This window comes from Centruroides sculpturatus, unplaced genomic scaffold, assembly GCF_000671375.1.
Source record: "Centruroides sculpturatus isolate CEXI.00-Female unplaced genomic scaffold, Cexi_2.0 scaffold1474, whole genome shotgun sequence".
NCBI classification, from domain to species: Eukaryota; Metazoa; Arthropoda; class Arachnida; order Scorpiones; family Buthidae; genus Centruroides; species Centruroides sculpturatus.
This window is the reverse complement of record NW_019385938.1, coordinates 134,247-152,627: the sequence shown is the minus strand read 5'-3', so window position 1 is coordinate 152,627 and position 18,381 is coordinate 134,247. Positions and strand designations below refer to the sequence as shown.

The 18,381-nt window shown below is 31.9% G+C and overlaps 1 protein-coding gene across 4 annotated transcripts in view; it reads right to left on the bottom strand.

The window, feature by feature from the left end:
* The window catches only part of LOC111612701 (cadherin EGF LAG seven-pass G-type receptor 3-like), a 58,206-nt gene that overhangs the window by 20,383 nt on the left and 19,442 nt on the right, over window positions 1-18,381 (bottom strand). For 3 of the 4 annotated variants that reach the window (XM_023353943.1, XM_023353942.1, XM_023353941.1), the window contains 5 exons: window positions 9,284-9,365; window positions 6,626-6,805; window positions 1,320-1,511; window positions 1,067-1,228; window positions 742-791 (listed from right to left, as the gene is read on the bottom strand). In XM_023353943.1, coding sequence (XP_023209711.1) covers window positions 742-791; window positions 1,067-1,228; window positions 1,320-1,511; window positions 6,626-6,805; window positions 9,284-9,347 — 648 coding nt within the window. In that variant the 5' untranslated portion in view covers window positions 9,348-9,365. Of the gene's footprint in view, window positions 1-741; window positions 792-1,066; window positions 1,229-1,319; window positions 1,512-6,625; window positions 6,806-9,283; window positions 9,366-14,410; window positions 14,535-18,381 lie in introns of those variants that run through there. The other variant, XM_023353944.1, reaches the window with a different exon arrangement.

Sequence of the window (18,381 nt, the reverse complement as noted above, 5' to 3'; positions counted from 1 at the left end):
TACTGAATTATTCTCTTCTATGTAGCCTTAATTTATATAGAGAACACATGGAGTCTATAACAGGTGTGGCCAAACTTTTATCCCTTAGGGGCTACTTTTTTGGTAAAATATAGTCTGCGGGCGACTATGAATATGGGCAAACAATTTTAGGATTTTTATATGTGCATGCGTTAACATTCATTTGCATTGTTCATCGGGATAAATACAAACAGTATGGATACGTTGCACAGTCTATTATTGTAAGAATAAATTATCGAATTAAGATTTTTAAACATTAATTTAAGTGAAAGCAAATTGTTTAACTTTAGCTTCGCGAGCTACTTTCAAAACCTTTGCGGTCGACCGGTCGACCGCGGTCTACGTGTTGGCCATCCCTGGTCTACAAGCATGTTATTTCGCTATTCTTTCTAATTATCTGAAAATTAGATAATTAGAATGTGTTAATTATGTGTTACTTACAAGAAAATTTCCACGTTTTCAGAAATGTGGAAATTTTCTTGTAATTAACACATAGTAATTGTTACCATTGCATCCCTTGGCTATGCCCTTTATTGGATTTTTAATGTAGTTTTAAATTAAATTACAGCAGTTTTTATATGAATGCGAGACTTGCAAATTGTTATAATTTCATCAATGAATCTGTATGATGAATTATAATAAATAGACACCATTAATAAATAAATAGACGATTAAATGATCTTAATTTAAACTCATTTATATAGCATATTTATTTATACTTACCGGATCCATAGTCGGAATGGGACGAGGAGTCGGTTCCGGTGGTTTAGGAGCTTAAAATAAAAGAATATTTTAATTTAGATGATAATACATAAGTTTTAAAAATACATTTATCGACAAAAACATTATAAATAAAAGAAAGTTAAATCGTGTAATGAAATTACAAAAGAATTACTAAATAAACAATATATTAACCTGTGCTTCCTTTCATGTCTAGTTTATGACAACATCAAGCAAGATAGTGTTTAGCCTATGCCTTAGATTTTCTTTCACTGTCGACATTTTTTCCAGAATTAATTATTGTTTTTGAATCAAATTAAAAAAGTACCTTTGCATTTCCATTCTTCTGCATCCAAAACGTAACCCATAACGCATTTACATTTCCTTTGAGGTCCCATTTCAGTGCTTTCGTTTGTGCATTTGGCACGGTCCGGACAATGACGCACTTTCTCAACGTCTTTATATTCGTCGCTGGTTTTGTCGCAAGGATCTAATAAGAATAATAATTTTCACGATTATCTAAATGAAATCAATAAATAAAGAAAACTACCGATTCGAATTCTAACGAATACAAGCATTACCAGGACATTTATAGGCCACAAAAGGCTCCCAATCCGTGCAATTTCGCATCTCATAAGAAACGTCTTCCTTCTTTTCGCATTTAAATTCTCCTTCTTTAGCATGAACGCATTTTCTAAATCTTTCTCTGGTTCCCAATCCACATGTTCTCGAACAAGCAGACCATTCTTCCCAAGGCGATTCTTCTATTTCCTCTAAACAAACGCAATTAAAATTTTTAGAAGTAACGAAAATGTAACAAAAATAAACCTAAAAATATAATTAACCTATATTATTGTTATGCCATTACTCTTAAGAAAATGTAAGCAAGCAAAACTTCCATATAAGTGAGGAAAGTCAATATTAGAAAACTGAAAGTTATACGACCTACTGAAATTGTATTTTGATTTTATTTATATCATTTTAAAAAATTTAAATGTAATTTTAGTCATGTAAATAAATGAAATTACGTTTTCATTAAATCCTTAATGTACAAAGAAAGCTATTTTCTTCAACAAAATGTGTATAATATTGAATAGTGTTTCTCAAACAGCGCGCCGCAGCATATGGTGTGCCCCAAGCGTGACTGGAATAGCTAAACCGAATAGTTATATCGAAAATATTATGGAAGTATACAATGGACCCTCTCTATAACTTGTAGACCCAAAATGGGACAACTTGTAGACCCAAAACAGACACTTGTAGATCCAAAAAATGTCCGTTATAAAGAGATGTCCGCTCAACAAAGGTTTTGTGAAAAATCTCTTTAAAGAAAAACATCATTAAATGTAGCCTGCACTGTTTTTAATTACAAGCACATATCTGTATGACTGTATTGATGATTCTGTAGCGTGTGTTATTTTGGGTCGCAGTCATAATCATAATCATTTTTATTATTTGAATCTCAGAAAGTGAGTAAAGAATTGTTTTTGTATCTTGACTGTGTATTCGATTGGATACCAGAATTTATGTTGATGTAATAGTTTAATAGGGTTGGAAATTTACCAACTTTTCTTTACTGGTAATGAGGAAAATTTTCAAAACGTTACAAGTGTGCCGGTAATATACCTGCACACTTGTAACGCTTAATTGTAACTTGACAAATTTTAAATTTTTACTTAAAATTTAAGACTTATTTTTTGACTTAAAATTTTGACTTAAAATGCTAAAATTTTAATAAAGCCATCGTGCTAACAAATTTTGTATAAAAATAATCTAAAATTTTTAAAATGGGGAAAAATTGTGTTATTTTTACCTTAAATTACGTGTCTTTGTTATTTTAACTTTATCAAAATGGGTATTGTTTAGGATCTGAGAATGAATTAATTCACTTTTCATTATTTCTTACGGGAAAAACTGCTTCGGACTTCGAACGATCTCCTGGAATGAGTTACGAAGTTCGAAGTACGAGGCACCACTGTATATAAATTTTTTTTATTTTATGGCGCTGAAGAGTGTAATCACCCAAAATGTATTTGCCAGATCAATAAATTTTTTAGTAAAGGTTTATCAGTTGTTTTACTACTATACACTTAACTTTTTCCGCCCTGTGATCACTAAGAGATCCTATTTTCAGCAGACCTTTATGGGTTCGGCCAAGCCCACAGTGGGGTGGCCGGGTGGTGAGGGAAGGGGCCCGACATATCCGGACGGACCGTTTTGCTTTTGCGCTCTTTTCAAAATCTAGATCGTTCGCTACAATTTGATCAACGATTTCGGTTATCGTTACCAAACTTTTACTAAGGAAATCTGTAGAGAAATTTTTGGGTTCTTTGTTTTCAGAATCACTATTTTCCAGTTCTACATGGATTCCTTGTTCTTCCAGTTCTTGAAGGTCGTCGTTGATAAGACTCTCACCAGAAACCTGTGTCGTAACTCCTCAATATCCTGTTCGTCTACATCTCCTAGTTCTGCTATATCGATTAGGTTGAGTTTGATCAACTAACGATACAGCGATAGGTTCTTTTCGTTGAGAATTCTTCAGCCGTAACTTGGATACCTTCAGCCGTAACTTCTTCCATACTTCGTTCGTGCATTTATTACTTAATTGTTGCCAAGAGAAGTCGATATTTCCTATGGCATCCACGATGTTATATTTTTTCCAAAATTGCACCAAACAAACATAGATTTAAAGAAAGTACATCTTTTTGCCACCTTTTGCTGATTGGTTTGTGTTCGCAAATAATCGTATTATATACGAATCAATGAAATGCCGCAATAATTTAAATCAGCGCAAATTTTGAACTTTTTTTAGGCTTCGAGCAGACCGCGTTATATCGAGTCAGCGTTAAGCAAGGTCTTACTGTATATCACATTAATGAGGTTGAATGAAAACAGTTGTGTGGACATTCATTCAGTCTTACAATGGTGAAACTTGTCGCTTTGCGTTCTTTTTCATCTTTACCTCTTTTAACATTATCGTATCGCTTATGAGGGATTGAAATTTTTCTTAATAACCAATAAGCGATAGAGACAGTTGCATGTATCAGTCGAACACGTCTTACACGAGATAGGCCTCCATATAAAGCACTTGCTTTATTCTGGATTGATCGCTGAATGCCCCATTTAGATGCCCCAATCCAGAATAGAACAGTAGGCTATATAAGAAATTTGAGAATGTCTCTGTCAGCACTTGCCTATTCATAATCTGTAGTGAAGACAGAACACGCGTTTTTTTCCATGTCCAAAAGAGAATCTGCGAGTGTAGACAAAGCTTCACATAAATCACTAACATTAATAGAGATGGAAACTATTGAATATCACGAACGAGAGAAATGTGGTATGAGAAAATTAGCCGGTGTTCAAGATTGGGGAAAGCACTAGTGGCCATTAGGGGCGCCCTTAGCGTTTATTTAAATTAATTTAAATTAACAATATAAATTATTTCTAATTCAATGTCACGACTTGCATATATCGACACTTGGCAAATAATTTCATCACCCACTTTTAATTCATACAGATACGCGTTTCGGGCTTTCGCCCCTCTTCAGTCTGTTACATCGATAGGTTGTATCTTGTGTATACAGTATCTGTCAGGCACCTTCCGTACTTCCCACTCTCCTTCCTTTCCTCCCCTTCCGACTTGACGGCCTTCCCCGCATGCCTCGTAACTTGTAACGTCTCACTCCCCGAGTGCCGCACACAGCCTCGCCTGCGACTGTATCAATTCCTATTTTAATAATTGTAGCCAGTTTTTATGAATGTCAATGGTTGTATTATTTTTGTCTGTAGTAATTTCGTAGCTTTCCTTGAATTTTCTTTTGTACTAATTTTTTTCCCTTGTGTACTATTATAACATCATTCTTATCTATTTTGCAGTTGTGGGTTGTGCAATGTTCGTAAAAAACAGAGTTGATTCTATTATACTTCAGGCCCGTGATGTGTTCTTTTACTCTTGTTTCTAATTTTCGTTTTGTTTCTCCAATGTATACTTTTGGCGGTTCGCATGTGCAAGGTATTTTATAGACGACTTCGGTAGTGTTGTATTTGTCTGATTGTTTATTTATGCCAGGTTCAGCCTTCCGGATTCTTTTTTGCAAGTTGTTACAGGTTGGGGCTAGCTTTAAATTTATTTTATCAAAACTTTTGTTTACCTGTTCAAAGAAGCCACGAATGTAGAAGAAGGATATGTATATTACTCTGTTTTTACCTTTGTTTTGTTTATTTTCCAGCTTTTTATTGTTGATTTTACTTTCCCAGTTATTTATTATTCGTTTTGGATAGCCGTTAAAGAGGAATTTAGTTCGCAGTTCGTTGAGGTGTTTTTTCTTCTTCTGTAGTGAGCTTGTTCTGCTCTCGATTTTTTATACTCCATGATGAATATGTTTTCTTTTATGTACTGTGAAATGTTTGAATTGTAATTTAACACTTTCCTGATTTCGCATGGTTTTGTATATGGCTCGAATTCAATCTTGTTTGCCTTTCTGGTTATTCTAATGTCGAGGTAATTTATTTCCGTGTTTGCCTCATTTTCTACCTTGAATTTGATGTTATCGTTACAACTTACGAGACATGCGGGGGATGCCGTCAAGTCGTAAGGGGAGGGAAGGGAAGGGGAGTGGGAAGTATGGAAGGTGCCTGACAGATACTGTATACACAAGATACAACCTATCTATGTAACAGACTGAAGAGGGGCGAAAGCCCGAAACGCGTATCTGTATGAATTAAAAGTGGATGATGAAATTATTTGCCAAGTGTCGAAAAATGCACCAAGTCGTGACATTGAATTAGAAGGATCAAGAAGAAGACAGGGTTTCGCCAAATAAATAAAACAATATAAATTATTTTAATTTACNATTTTAACTATAAATAATATAAATAGATAATGCAGCTCTCCAATAGGCATTCCAATAGAGGATATGGACCTTTTGTATTTCTGATAGGCAGTGTATGGCTACTATCATAAGGTTTGGTACCCCTGGTATATATGATCACTAAATGTAATCTGATTTTATTTACTATAGAACAGTGATAATTATCTTACATATAGTTAAAATACTATAAATAGAGAATGTTTTATTCCATTAGATATTCCAATAGAGGATGTGGCTTCCGTGTATTTCCAATAGACAGTGTGTGGCTCTTATTGTGACAATACTTTTTTTTTTTAACTCTCCGCCCTGTGGGCACTAAGAGGGCCTTTTTTTGCAATCCCATTATGGGTTCGGCCAGGCCCACAATGCGGCTGCCGGGTGGAATCCGGAAGGCTGAACCTGGCATAAATAAACAATCAGACAAATACAACACTACCGAAGTCGTCTATAAAATACCTTGCACATGCGAACCGCCAAAAGTATACACTGGAGAAACAAAAAGAAAATTATAAACAAGATTAAAAGAACACATCACGGACCCGACATATCCGAACGGACCACCCCCCGAAAAATTCCTGGGGATTTTTCGACCCGTTCGGATTCGAACCCGGGTCCCCCAGAGTGGTAAACTGCCATCTTCACCGCTCGGCCATCCGGCCGCTATTGTGACTATACTCTATTTGGCCACCCCTGGTATATAGCATCCATTTTATATCAGATTAAATAAGCAAATTGTAACTTTTGTTTCGATGTCAATCTTGGTCCCAACGTATTCGACAGTTATTTTTAATTATTTTTGCATTACCATTTTTTTTAAATTTTGAGTGCTCTAAAATTTCTCTCCAAAATCATATATAAGAATTTTCTTTAATTTCTATTATATAATTAAAATAACACATAATTATATTTTCAAAGATCAATATAGATACGTACCATCGTTTTCATTTTCAAGCTAAGATAGTGGTAATCAATCTTACGTCTAAATGCTTAGAGTTAGACCATAAAGATTGACTTACTTTCGCAAGTGTGCGTGTTGCAATCTTCTTCCTTTTCGCTAGGTCCTTCGCAATTGGCTCCGTTATTCTGAGGTTTGGGATTAGTACAGGTTCTGACGAATTTTTGTTTACCTCCTCCACAGTGTTTTGAACATTCCGAATCCGACATTATGCTCCATTTAGTCCATCCTCCGTCCACAGCTTGAAGAAAGAAAGAAAAAAAGGATTGATGAGAACAATCTAGTGTATAAAAATTTAAGGCTTTTTTGACGAATTTATTTGGTTTAAAATACATTAACAGTAATCAGTGTTCGATCTAGAAAATAGAATGATAGATGTTCTTACGTGGAATTTACCAGCTTAAAGACCGATGCTCTTTACGCATTGATTCAAATAATCTTTTTTATTTTTATGGTGTATTTGTAGAATTGTGAGTTTTTGTCTTGGTAACTTTAACTTTCATATTATCAATTTTTTTTATAAATCGGACCGTAATTTATTTTAAATTTTAAGCAGGTAATAAAATGAATACGTTTTTAATTAGAAAATAAATTTAAATATTTTTATTTTAAAAATTATGGCGTGTCGCAGAAATCTAATTAAATTCAAAGTGTGTCGCTAATCCAAAAAGGTTGAGAAACACTGGTTTAAATGCATGGACATCTTTTGAAAATTATTATAATGATTTGGAAGCATTACGCGCAATTTAGTGCACGAACTTTCTACATCATTAAACGAAAAAGAATATCAAAGATTTCTTAATGTAAAAATATCGTTCGCATTTGATTGATATTATTAATTCGCATTAATATTAATTGTTTGAATCATTTTATAAAGATCGAATTGAATTGAGGTCCTTGTCTGTCGGAACGGCAAAAATCTGCTGTTGCTGAAAGGCAAAGACTTAGTGAGAATTTACAGTTTCATCGTTAAGAAACTAACTGGTCAAATTAAAGTATGTTTTTAAAACATTTTATCAATAGTTTTGAACAGTTCAAAACTATTGATAAAATGTTCAATGCAAACTGACAATCGCCTTTTACAATGCACAATGACAATCGCCTTTTACACTTCAGCTACTACATATTCACACATCACATAGGCAAAAGAATAAAACAAAATCTAATGGTTTTGATCTATTCCTGTGTTCCCCAACCGGTGTGCCGTCACATGGTGAAAGGTGTGACGTAAACTTTTACATATTCTGTTAATTTCAAGTTTTATTTATATATTTTTATCACAGTTGTTGTGTTTCTTATGCTTATATTTCATTCTCTGCCGCAGCACTTATGAAATAACATGATGTTTGTTTATTCTTTATTACAAGCTACGCATTTTTATTCATTCTAAGAAATTATATGTAAAAAAATTGCTCACAGGTGCAGCGGCGGCCTTATCCATTGCGAGGCTCTGGGCGGCAGATCTTTGCTAGGCCCTTGTCCTTTGTGCAAAGTATGTGAATTGAAATAGTAGGCACTTATTAATATTAATATATACTGTACTATAAATTAAATTTATTTTATTGTTATAACTAATAGCCAAGGATAAAATAAAAAGTTTTAAATATCAACTTTTTTCTACTTGGTTGTTGCACGAGGCCCCTCCAAGAGCGAGGCCCCGGGCGATTGCCCTGCTCGCCACCCCCTAAGGCCGCCACTGCACAGGTGTTGATGTCTGTTTAATAACAATAATAATAGGTTAGTAGCATTACGTAATTCTATTAATAGTATCATATCATACGTTTTTGAGAGGAATAACATTTTGGTGTACCGTGTTGAGTCATGGGTGTGCTGCAAGTAGAAAAACGTTGCGGAATACTGATCTAGTCATCTTTACATCTAGAATTACTAGATGTAAGTATATTTTTAGAATAGAATCATTGCAAAGTTATAATAAAATAAAGAATAAACATTCCAAAATGGTCAACTCTTAAAGGTAAACTTCGTCAACAAAAATATGAATTTAAAACATATTATATAAACACTAAATGTAAACTAATGAAAATAAACTACAAATAAAAATATAAAATAAAATAAAAATAGGTCTCAGCTTATAACTTATCTAAGTTGATTTAGACCTCTTAGTTCAAGTTAAGAACTTCCGTGACCTAGGAAAGTTTACCGCATCCGTGCTTTATACACTATGTGGTATGTGAATATATAGTAATTTTAGGAATTACTGAATTGACTCTCTGATATGATTGGAATACAACAAATATTGATTTTTACCTAACGTAGATTTAAAGCAGAAAAATTACTATTGATTGATACGGACGTATAAATATCCAAGGCAATAAACATTGTATATGGAAACATTTATCGATAAAGCCGTAGTTGTCAAGGAACGTATGATCAGTCGAAGAAATCAATTCACATCTACGGCTAATACTGATAGTTCGTACAAAGTGCCAATCAATGATTGACTCTCCTTTCCCGTCTTTCTTATCTCTTATGTCTTTTCTATTTCCAAAAAATATATTATTGATGATTGTTTTGATGGAGTTCCAACTATTCAGCCGAATTTACCGACATTGGAAGCGAGACCAACCCTAAACTCGCGCAGTAATTTCGACCCTGATTCCACACAAGTATTAATATATACATTACTTTGAGCTCGATTTTAATATGAAAGCTTTAAAAATATTTTATATTATTATTTAATAATATAATTATTACTTACGTTCGTTTTGTAGACTTGAATTAATTAAAACGGTTAAAAATGTTAAAAATCTCACAACTCGCATTGTTTAAGAAGCATAAATCTAAAAAAATAAAGTATATTTCAAAACATAATTTCTGAAAGTATTTATTACTATAATTTATAAATCATTGATAAAATTTATTCAGCAAATCTATATAGATTCATATAAATAAACGCATAAACAACAATACAATTTGATAAACATTTTAAGTCTTATGTTAAAGTATACACATTAGAATGGTCCTTATTTATATAGGTAAAAAATACGTTTTGAAATTTGTTTGGCAAGAACTCCCTCAGTTTTACTAAATTGTGTGATAAAATAACATTTAAAAATTTCAAATCATTTGGATATTATTTACCTGTGCTCTATAGTGAAAATCATAGTGAAACGAGCAATTATTTATTGTGACGATGTCACAATGCCGGACTGTAATTTTTAATCATATTTTTAATTTTCTTAATTTAAAATATATGCTCGCCACCTCAAATTAGTTGTCTTGCCCATGGACAGTACATCATACTTTCCCTTTAACAATAGAGTCGTGCCGATCATCTACTAACTCCTTTCAGAGAAAAATTTTAAATTAAAATAACATGACTTCTGGTTTACATAGGAAGTTCATATATAGTTAATCGGGGCCTGATGCTCATAAGCTTTCCATATCTGGTTTCGACTTTCATCTACGTCACTCTGTTCTCGAGATTAATTAAGGAACGACAGACAGACAGACGAATGGACGGATGGAGGACAGTAGAAATTTATATCTACATATTTTTCAAATTTCAATCCAAAAAGTATTAATTTTTCTTTTTATTTATAAGTTATGTTTGCTTTCGGTTTATATGTGCGCTTAAAAGTTCAGAAAATTGGCGTTAGGAAGCGGTATCCACAAGACTTTTACCTGTAGGCCTATTTACCTTACATTTCAGCTTTAAGCTCCAAGCTTATCTTTACCAAAGAAAAACTGTTAAGAACAGTCACCTAAATTGTCACCTAAATTGTCATAAATTTTTACTCGGCGTAATTTTTTTATATCTCAGATGTTTTTGTTTAATAATTGTATTACTACGTCAAGATATAAAATCGGTTGTCCTGACCGCCGACCAAAGCGCCGCAGACTACACTTTTGATACGCGCACGCCATTTAGAAAAATCGTTAAAACCAGTTTTAATTCGCATAAATTTGAGCTTGTAACTCTGGGTAAGATTTTTAATAAAATTCATTTGTTTCCATGCAATTTTATCCTTATAAGCAGGAAATTAAGCCGTAAAACTGAATTAGCTGTGTGGGAAATTCCCGTGAACCGGAAATTTTCCATACAGTTTATTGACCTATCGATCCGGAAGTTTCGCGAGTATTTTATTAATAATGTGAAAGGCTTAAATTTAAAATTTGAGCTTTGTAGACCCAGTAGTTTTTTCTCTACAAACATCTGCAGTGCCGGATGAAGAAAAAGAAGAAAAAAATTAGTTTTTTTGGCAATTTTTGCACTTTTCAATTGCTTATATTTCGAAACCGCTTTACAGAAAATCTTAAAATTTGGCTGAAGAGGGACAGACAACCTGTCCGAAATGCATACCGTCGTCATAATAAACCTGTCTACCTACTTCTGGTGATTACTCCGAGAACTTCAATAGTGTGTGATAAGTCCTCCATAGAGCCAAAACGTAGTGCTCATAGTTTCCTATATATTTTTCATCTTCGGAAATACGGACTACCTTACATATTTACATATATAATAAAAATAAATTTTATAATAAATTCCTATTATGGCAGCTGTCATTGTTATATTAAATAGTAAAAAAGCTCAAGTAAAAAAATAGACTTCGCTTTACCACAAAATTGGAGAACCGTCGTAAAGCGAATAGTCTTATTTCCTATATCAGCGTTATGAATTGAGATTGCGTTCCTGGAAATAACAATTCTAACTATAAAATATCACACAAAGATGGATTAAAAAAGTAAGACATTTTATAGCCATAATTTAAACAAGTAGAAAGGGAGTATAGCATATAACTGTTTAAAGGATATCAATTTTTGAGACGATTAAAATGATAAAGTATAGGAAAAATGTATTAAAATATATCTATAAATTTAAATAAGTTTAATAAAATTTGATAGCAAGTATCCCATTTAAAATAATCGTGGAATAATTATTGATGAAAAATGTGTGTTGGGTACCGCGTCCATCGATCAAAATTTTCGAAAGAATTTCGTTTCTGGTAAATTCTCTAAAGGGTGTGGCCCGTCTTTTGTCCTTCACTAGCTAATTGAATACTGGCCATTTCGTTTTATCGTATTTTTAAAATACTGAATATTAGTTTCCTCCGTCAGCGAAAATCGTTATTCCTAAATATGCCAAAAAATCGTAAAAATTTTTTCTCCAAATTTGACTTAAAATATCATTTAAGATCAATGTCATGAAATTTAATGCCATAAAAATGCGAACACTCCAAGGAAATTGTAATACATTTATTGAAATTTTATGAAACTTAGTAGAATAATAAATGAATTAACTATAAATAACACTCTCTCGTTTCCGCGCTAAAATGAAACTATATCCGATTTTAGTGTGGAAGGAGAGGAATTAGTACACAAAAGATAAAATAAATAGAGCTGTTTGTTACGAGAATGGTCATATTTTTTTATAATAAATTATAAAGCACAATAATTTACTTTTATGATACAATATACTGTTTTTAATTAATTATTGAAAATTTATGATATTTATGTAATTAGCAATCTGTTTGTCGATCAGCATATCGTAGAGATAATATCATGTTGAAAATAGAATGTTTTGTTTTATTTTCTTATTAGTTATTATTACTAAAATAGTAGATAGTGTTTGTTTCTTATTGAATTTTTATTTATTATCGCCCTACTCAATAAAATTGTATTTTGTTAAGACTTAAGTTAAAATATACAATTCGTCAAAGAAGTTGAATACAGTCGACCCTCCTATAACGCGGTAGATACGTTCCACTTTATAAGAATTTCACGTTGTAGGAATCCTTAAATACATGAGCCAATCAAAGCCCGGCACGTGTGCAGTTTACGGACTACGGCTGTTTGAAAGGTTTTCTTCCATAAAATTAATCGATTTTAGACTAATTTGACTCAACATTTCCAAAACACGTATAATTTTTTGGGAATAATCCGCATAAACTATGCTATAAACAAAAAATTGTAGGATTACTTACCGAGTGTGCACCGTTCGACGACGCCATTGCTTAAGCTTGTTTTCGTTGCAGAGCAGCGCATCGAACGGCGGGCGCGTTTTCTGATAAGTTATTTTTCTGCGAAAATTCGTTGAACTTTGGAGACATTATTAATAGAAATAATTTTTATGGCCATTGAATAAGAAATGTTTTTTCAAAGAAATGTATAAAATTACAGTACTGTATTAGACTTACAGTACCTAATTTATATACTGTACAGACGATAGTAAACTCAACTCCCCCGCCTAAACTCTTAATAGCGTGTAAGTAGTTCGGCTGCTCGTCCACTATTGGTCCTGATTCGACCAATCCTGTCGCGACACGAGTCGACGATGACGTTTTACCGCATTTTACGAGTCTCTTTTAGCGTCATTATACGAATACGGTCGCAATTTTTTCGCCGCGAATCCGCATTATATGAACCCGCGTTATAGGGGGTCGACTGTATTTAGCTTTTAAGTTAAGGCGTAAAATATCCAGCAACGAGTTGCTTAACTGTTCCCGCAACATTTGGTGGCAGCATCTGTTATCATATTTTATTTAAAAACTTTATTTTTTACTATTATAAAATGGCAAAAAGCTTAAATTTTTAGGGTAGGGATGAGCTTTATGAAAAAAAATTGTAAATGCTAATAACGAGTAAAATTGTCATTAACGGTTTTAGTTTTAGTCACCGTTTTAGTACTAAAAATAAAACTAAACAGTGTTATATTTTAATATCCTTTCAAATTTGCACCTGTTTGCCTCATCTATTGACACAGTTATCAGTATCATCAAACTGTTCAGTATACTTTACATATTGTTACTGTAAATGTATTTATTATAAATAATTAATTAAATAACTTTAATTGATTTTATTACATGCTTAAACGTATGTTTCTCTTTTATAATTAAACGATTAAATGTTGTGTTAACGTAAAGATAACACATTTAATCGTTAAACCTACTGTCATATCAAAGTGTATAAAAATTTTACCGTAAATACTGTATTTTGAAATATAATTATTTTACTTTGTTTCGATTTATTTTATCGCGAATTTTTAAATTTATTTATTTGTATTTTAAAAATATTATTATATTCTTTCTTCTTTCCGATAATAGTCGTAACTTTTCGAAGTTAAAAATTTAAAATTTTAAAAAATGTTTATAAGTTATCAGTTCTTAAAAATATTTTAAAAATTCATATTTAAATATTTGACACAATTTTAAATAAAAGTTTAAATCTAAAAAATAAATAATTTTTAAAGAATTTTTCAAATTGTTATTTCTCAAATTATAATTTGAAAAATAAAAAAGAAAATTATAGATTTTACGAAATTAATTTAGAAACAGTTGGCCTTGAACTTTCAACCTTTAAAAACTTATGGATGGTATTGATACGGAAAAGTTAAAAATAACTGACCCGCAATCGTCTTAAAACAAATATATATATTTTGAATAATATCTAAACAATTGACTGAAATCTCCTAAACCAGAAATAATTTAAATCCAAAAATTAGACAGTCGAAATGATGGCCGCGCTTGGGGATCATAATGTCAAACCAATAATTTATCAAGGGCAGTATGAGTCGGGGTATCTGTTCCCATCCATCACCCATACTTGGCGGTCTGTCTTACGAGGAATAACATAATTGTGACGGTCCATATCACCTACAATGCAATGATAGTTTGCGTTAATTAATACATCAGTAAACAAAATTTCGACTAATATTAGATGTATCAGATAAAATAATGTCAGATTTTGGATTTCGTGCCGTCCAACTGTGTACCGTATACAACCACGTACAAAACCATATATAACCACGACTTTAGCAAAAAGTTGCAATTTATATTTATAAATTTCATTATTATCAAATACAATAGAATCTCGTTTTAACGTTTACCTCGATTTTACGTTCACTTTTAATTGTCTCAATTTCTGTTGTTCCATAAAACAATAGAATTTAAACGAATTTGTCATTTCTATTTTTGTTAAATTTCGATTTTAGGTCTTTTTTTCTTTTTTCCCGCGCACATTTCAATGTGATTTCTATTTAATGTTCACAGGTTATTGGGTGATTTTGTGTCCTGAATTTTTCATGCTGCAAAAAAGAGGAACGGATTGGATTAAACTATAAAAATAGAATATAAATTTCCTTCAGCTTTCACGGTATTTTTGATATTATGCGACCAAAAATACTGCGAAAGCTGAAGAAAATTTATTTTTTACTTTTATCTGAATAAAAAGCGTTACTTTAAAATGTTTATTTAAATACTGTATATTTTTTATTCAATTAAGTAGGAGGAGAAAAATCAATCGCAATTTTTCAATATTTTGAAACTGATCTGACTACTGATCAGAAATATTTGAACATAAAACGAGACATTATTGAAGAAAAACCGAACAATTGCATTTAATTATTATAAAAACATTTTTATTTTTCCGGCAGGTACAATACAGTACAGTACATAAGAGGTAAAGTACGACGATTCGTCGAAAAATAACCCCCAAGATTTTTACGTTTTTGTGCTCGGGAGCCTTGAAACGTCAAGAAATGCATACAAATTTGAGGGTTTTTCCTGTATGTAAGATGTTAGTGTGTGGGGAGTACAAGCATGTTTTTCTCATCCGATTTGCAGCTTAATAACTTCTGTATCTTTTGTCGAAATTTTCTGATATTTTGCAGAGTGAATTACGAAAAAATATTTCTTAAAATTTTCATGGAAAATCGGACCATTGGTTTGGGAGATATGAAGGTGTTGGGATCAAACCTCAAAAAGCTTCGAAGTTTAACTTTTTTTTACTCATACAAACTTTTAGTTTATCAAAAATAAATGTATTTGTTTCGAAATGTTTTTTAAATTACTACTCAGCTCCCAATATTAACGTTTTTAATGTTATTTTACAACTTTCGATAGAATAACTAATGGAGTTCTCACTTTTTCAATATGTATATGTTAATACAATAGTTTTAAAAAAATTGATATTTCCCCAACCCACCAAGTCAAAGTCAAAATATAAAAAGCTATTTTTTTAAATGAAATTCTTTGAGATAAATAATTTTTTGCTTTATTAATCATAATTTTTATTGAAAGTAGACCAAAAGATCTTTATATGTTGAAGAGGTGGAGAGGATAATATTTTAAAAATAGTTAAATGACCCCCATTTTACGAGTAATCATTCGTATTTGTAATTTTATGTAATTCTCTAGACTTATAGGTAATGGTGGCAATTATTAGGGATGAATACAAATAAAAAATGCAGGGAAAATCCCGCAACAGCATTATCATTTTTTATATTATTATATTAATTGTAGAAATTGAAAATTACATTGAATAACAATATATAAAATTCTTTCTTAGAATAAACACAAAAAAATATTCTTATTAAATAAGAATATTTTTTTTATTAATAACAAATTTTGTTATTAATAAAATAATTCACATGTAAGAATTCACAACAATTACTATAAACAAAGAAATCTCACTTCGAAAAAAATCATTCACGTATTAATTAGAAATGACATAACTCACAAACCTTTTTCATTTGCTAAAATTTATTTTAATGTATATGTTTCACCTTAGAAAATATATACGAGATATATATAGGCTATATATAAAATTGCTTGTCCTGACTGACTCATTCACTCACTGATTCATCATCCCAGAGCAAACCGCTGAACCTAAAGAGGTGAAATTTGGTACACAGTTAGGGTATGTCATGGAAATGCTCACTAAGAAGGGATTTTTCGAAATTTCCCCGCGGGGGGAGAGGGAGAGGATTAAGTTTTAACCGGAAAAACGGCTTCTACTGTACTATTTTAGATGCAATTTTTTGTTTTTATCTGCGTTTTAGTAGGGTATACCATGGAAATGCACACAGAGAAGAGATTTTTCTAAATTCTCCCGCGGGGGGAGAGGGAGAAGATTAAGTATTAACCGGAAGAACGGCTTCTACTGTACTATTTTACATGCGATTTTTTGTTACGTTTAGTCTTCATTAAATACTTAAGTGTATTAAATTAATAACATTTCAGACATTGTTATAAATATTTTTATATATTTCGATTTTTTAACCAAATATTCGAAACTTTTTAAATTCGAATTTGTTATTGCATATTGGTTCGATTATATAACGATTGTAAACGTTCCAGAAAATTGATCAAATTGAAAATTGTTTGTTTGATTCTCAGCAATTCTCATCATTCTCGGCGGTAGGTATTATATAAAAATTACTATGGTTGTTGAAATACTGAATATAAATGGGATTTGCTTGCAAAACCTCCGCGGGCGAAGTCGCGGGTAACAGCTAGTAGACTATATATAAAATTCCAAATAATCTCTTTCTATTGATATAAAGTAAGAGCTCGATAATATAGGCTCCGATATAACGTACTGTACTGTACCTCGCGTTATTAGGACGGCTGATGTCGATCCTGCCAAAAGTATAGGAAAATTATTAAAAAAAACTAATCCGTTTTTTATAATTAACGAATTTCTGTTATTACCAACTATTTTTCGGGTATCGTAGATCACTGTCCTTACGTTATTACGTATTTTTTAGTCGTCATTTATTTCGTAGTAATCGTCGTTTTAGCCTATTTACTTTATTTGCAAAAAATAAATACAAAAATAATACAAAATCAATTTTCAATCATTTTTCGTCGTAGATTTTCACATTACGGTTACTATTCGTTTCGTTTTCTGATCGACTATTGTTCAATTTTGGTTTTGTTTTTTCTATGAGCGACGAGTTATGGATTTGTCGCATAAAGCAAAGTCATGGATCATAAAAGAAAACGAAAAGCTTTAGATTTGACACAAAAAATAGAAAATCTTAAGCCGAAGTTGGTAAAGAAATGTCTCTAAGGATGCAGACAATATCAGATATTTGGAAAGCAAGAGAAAAATGACAAATTTCTTAAAACAATTCTTAAAAATATTTTTTAAAAATAATGAATAAAAGTATTGTTTTTTTTACAAGTTTAATAAAATTCTAGCTTATACACTTTATAGTCGAAATTTTGTCCTCTGCCTAATTGACTTTTGTTAACGATATCGATATACTGTAACTGTTAAGTCGATATTACTATATTCAATAGAATTCCCTCATATTCGCGAAACAGTAAAAAATACATTGATTTGGCATCTGAACCCGGAGAAAATATTCGCGAACTGTAGATATTTTTTTCAGGTCCGTTCTAACGTGATTCCACTGTATAGGGATAGACTTTTCGTTATAACGAACGAGTCCGTAACGAGTGATCACGATAAAATGGACCAATATCTTATCGAAAAGCTCGATATCATATCGAGCTTTTACTACATTCACTTTTCTGACTAAGAATGACTTTAATATTGCTCTTGATAATTGTATGTGTGTTAATTTTTTTCGCATATATTAAGGCTTTCCAACAAGTTTCCAGTTATATTATTAGGAGTTATTTGAATGGAAGAACAAATCTATTTATATTTTATTTTAATTATTTTAGTTATTTGTCGAAACCGTGTCTTCTTTTTCTTGTTTCTTCTGATTCTATGTCACGACTTGGTGCATTTATAGACACTTGGCAAATAATTTCATCACCTACATTTACTTCTTACAGAAACGCGTTTCGGGCTTTCGCCCCTCTTCAGTCTGTTACGTCGATAGTTGTGACTTGTGTGTCCGTACTTCCCGCTCCCTTCCCCTCCCCTCTTTTTTCCCGACTTGACGGACTCCCCCGCATGCCTCGTAATTTGTAACATTACCCTTCTCCGAGTGTTGCACACAGCCTCGCCTGCGACTGTATAAACATTCTATTTTATTTTAATAATTGAAGCCAGTTTTTATGGATGTCGATGCTAAGGTTCTTGTTAATATTATTTTTGTCT